This window comes from Lipotes vexillifer, unplaced genomic scaffold (assembly GCF_000442215.2).
Source record: "Lipotes vexillifer unplaced genomic scaffold, Lipotes_vexillifer_v1.1 scaffold170, whole genome shotgun sequence".
NCBI lineage: Eukaryota > Metazoa > Chordata > Mammalia > Artiodactyla > Lipotidae > Lipotes > Lipotes vexillifer.
The window spans coordinates 2,042,199-2,045,898 of NW_006772326.1; the positions used below are offsets into that span (position 1 = coordinate 2,042,199).

Here is a 3,700-nt window from a genome sequence, read left to right on the forward strand (position 1 = left end):
AGAGTGTAAGGGCACAGGAGAGGCACTGAGGTGGCACTTATGCCACTTATTTATCATCCTTGGGCTAGGGATACCGGGTTTAGCAGATAAAAATGCAAATAATTTTTTAGTGTAAGTGAGCATATATAGATATATGCATACAACATAGAAACATTTGTGGAATGGTATACAACAATATATTTAACATTCTATGGTTGTAATTTTACAAAAAAATGTTTCTCTCTTCTGTATTTTTTTAAATAGTAAATATTATTACCCCTGTAATAAATAGTTGTTTTAGTTGTCTTGGTGGTGGTTTTTTCAATGTTGGGGAAGTAAGGGAGTTTAGAGTACTAGGAGAAAAAGTAGTATTTTCATAGTTAGTTTGGGCAGGCACCCCCTAATTTCCAGAATGGAGTATTACAGTTGGGAGGAGACTGGGGCTTAAGTGTTTGGGCCATCTCAGAAGGCAAGAGAAGGTTTATTTGGGGGTAGAAAACAATAGGGAGCTCTGTCTTGTCAAGAGTGATAAAGAGAACAGTTGGGATTCTTGCAGTGGAATGGTGCTGTGTGAGAAGCTGGTTAAACACACCAAGTACTCCCTAGGAAGCAATGTTTTGAACTATTTCATCTGTCTTTTCTGGGATTCATCCTATAACTTTTGTGTTCTCTGTTTCTTTAGTCTGTTTCCCTATGTTACTCTATGTACAGCTTCCCTGTCCCTTCCCCATTTAAGAGTTTTGTTTTAAAAGAATATGTTGTTAAAAAAAATTTTTTTTTGGTAAATTTTATAACCTGCACTTAAAAATGCCATACTTTGCTTGTAGGTCAATTATAGCTTCTACTTATGGGAGACAAAAACAATGACCAAGGACATGCCATGGAAATTTTCTTCGGTTAGAGTTCTGGTTGTGGATGAAGGGAGTTTGGTATCTGTTGGAATCTTTAAATCAGTTTTAAATTTACTGTGTGAGCGCTCCCAACTTTCTAAGCTTATTATCCTTGGTAAGTTAAAATATTGTTGGAATCCTAATTGTTTGGTTCAAATTATCGTGGTTAGTACGTTCTTTATACCATTTCACTGTTTTAATATCCATATCCTACAGGCGGGAAGCCATTTCTCAGACCCCACTCTGAAGCCACTCTGAGTTCAGTCTGACCAGTCTCTTTATCAACTTGGGTGGCTCTTTGTTTTGGCCAGGATATCAGCAAGCTAGGTTGTGAATGAAATAGAGTTGTGAGGAGTTACTGTAATTACCTAAATGATGACTATTAAAATAGTAAAATTCTCACAGACTCAGAGTAAATCAGGATGTAGATCATTTGGAAGTAATAGAAAGTCTGAATTATAGACCACTTAAAAGTAATTTTATGATTTTAAGCTAATAATTCACATTAGACCTCGCCAGCCTCACAAGTCCTTCCCAATTCTGGTGAGATTCAGTTTGATGCTATTAGGTAGTACCGATGTGTAGACCATGTTTTTTAATGGAGGAAAAAATAGAATTGCAATGAGAGAATCAATATATTTATAAATAACTGTTTTAGGTATTTGAAGATATTGTGTAAGCAGTTGATTTTATTAATAGCTTAAGCATTCTCTCAGTTTCCACCCAGAAAATAGTTTCTCTTTTCTCTAAGCTTTGCTTGTTTGTTTAAAGTAAAAAGATTTTTAATAGAGCAAAATGTTATCATTACATTACTGGAATTTAGTATCAAATGCACTGGGTTTGTTTATTTTGCATTTTGTACGTTAAGTATTTGAGGCCATAGATTTTTCCATGTTTAGTAAGACATTGAGCAAGATTGAATAAGTGACTAAATTCTAGATATCTAAGGCCTGTTTTTTTCTTTACCTGTGGTGAAAATATATGCCCCAACAGTTTGCCTGTGTTTATAGATATGAAAAAAGTTCAATTCATGTTTTACCTTACTGTGTTATCACTATTTTTTCTATCTTATATTGTTTAATTGGAATGTTTTTTTTTTTTTTTCGGTACACGGGCCTCTCACTGTTGTGGCCTCTCTGGTTGTGGAGCACAGGCTCCGGACGCACAGGCTCAGCGGCCATGGCTCACGGGCCCAGCCGCTCCACGGCATGTGGGATCTTCCCGGACCGGGGCACGAACCCATGTCTCCTGCATTGTCAGGCGGACTCTCAACCACTGCGCCACCAGGGAAGCCCAGTTGGAATGGTTTTTGTTGTTATTGTTGTTGTTGAATATTTTTGAAGACTTAACGTTCTTAAGTAATTTTAAACGAAGATTTTTTTCGTTTTGCCTCAGAGTAAGTCTTTATAATTATAGCATATATCAGTAGGGAGAAATAAAAATAATTTCTAAATTTCGAGATCCCAATTACATAAAACCTACTCTATGTATTTTTCCCCCTTTTAGGTGATATTAGACAGTTACCCAGTATTGAACCTGGTAACTTGCTGAAAGATCTTTTTGAGACTCTCAAGTCAAGAAATTGTGCTATTGAACTAAAGACAAACCATAGAGCAGAATCTGAACTAATTGTGGACAATGCTACAAGGTATAATATAACTAAAATTTTGCATTTTCTCTCTGTCGTATTAGAAATAAAGGTAAAAAAAATATTAGCTTTTGAATTAGGGTGATTCAGTGCAGTATGTTCACTATGCTCTTTTAGCAAACCTTTTCTGTCCTTCAGGTATATGTGTACCTTTTGTCCCACAGTTAGAAAAGCAAAGTATTATTCATTATTGATCCAAGAAAAATTAGTGTTGAAATTTAAGTATAAATGTGTTTTCCTGATTTTAAAAGTATATATGTGAAATAAAGTTGTATCAGGCTTAGAGACCAGAATAAACCCAGGGGGAACAGAGACTTGGAAATGAATTCATTAGAGTTCAAGGGTGACTTGGGGTAGACATTTCGTGTAATTTTTACAGGGGAGCCCAAAGCAAAAAAAAAAAGAAAAAGAAAAAGGTAAAGAAAAAGGTATTTTACTCCTTGATGAATCCTGGTGGCACCTGTGGCATATTACTCTCCTTAAAGTAGGAAAGATTCCTTCTCTTAATCTTTGCATAAGCCTTTAGAGTAATCCTCTGTAATAGATGTGATGGGACCACAGAATATTAAGAGACTTTTTATTCGTTGGGCCAAAATTTATCTTTGTTTTTGACTCTCTTTTACAAGGTGCTGTTTCTGTTTGTTGGTTGGTTTTAGGTTTCATTTTCCCTTTATTGGCTGTAGTGCATGCTTTATTTCTGTATCTGCATGGAATTATTTTGGTTCTACCTTATCACTGTCTGTTATTTTGGGAATTATAGGGATCATGGGGTAATCAGCTGAGTGGCAGAGGGTTATAGTTGATTTGAATAAAAATTTAGCACAGGTCCTGAACTGTTGCTAAGATCACGAATTTAGCCTGAAACTTCATTGCGTTAGTTCCTCTTTGTACAACATTTTGTGTGTGTCTGTCCTCCTGCCCTTGGACCTGCTGTGTATCCTTCTGGGGCTTAGGACCTGGAACTAGATTTCTGACTATACTTGAGGACAAAAAATGACTTACTAGATAACGTAGAATTAAATTGGAAGGTAGATTTTGCTCAAAGAAGTGCTTTCTTTATGGTGATTTGTTTTCTGTCAGAAGAGTTCTTATTTCTTTAATGATGGATGAAAAACTTATTAGCTTATGTGGAGGTCTTTGCAGTAGCTATTGGGTTCAGATATTCAGCAGGGCAGGGGACTGT

At 35.9% G+C, this 3,700-nt stretch overlaps 1 protein-coding gene across 1 annotated transcript in view; it reads left to right on the top strand.

The window, feature by feature from the left end:
* Positions 1-3,700, top strand: part of HELB (DNA helicase B) — a 33,586-nt gene that overhangs the window by 7,949 nt on the left and 21,937 nt on the right. The window contains exons 5-6 of the mRNA XM_007447391.1: positions 807-984; positions 2,376-2,517. Of these exons, the coding sequence (XP_007447453.1) occupies positions 807-984; positions 2,376-2,517 (320 nt within the window). The remainder of the gene's footprint in view (positions 1-806; positions 985-2,375; positions 2,518-3,700) is intronic.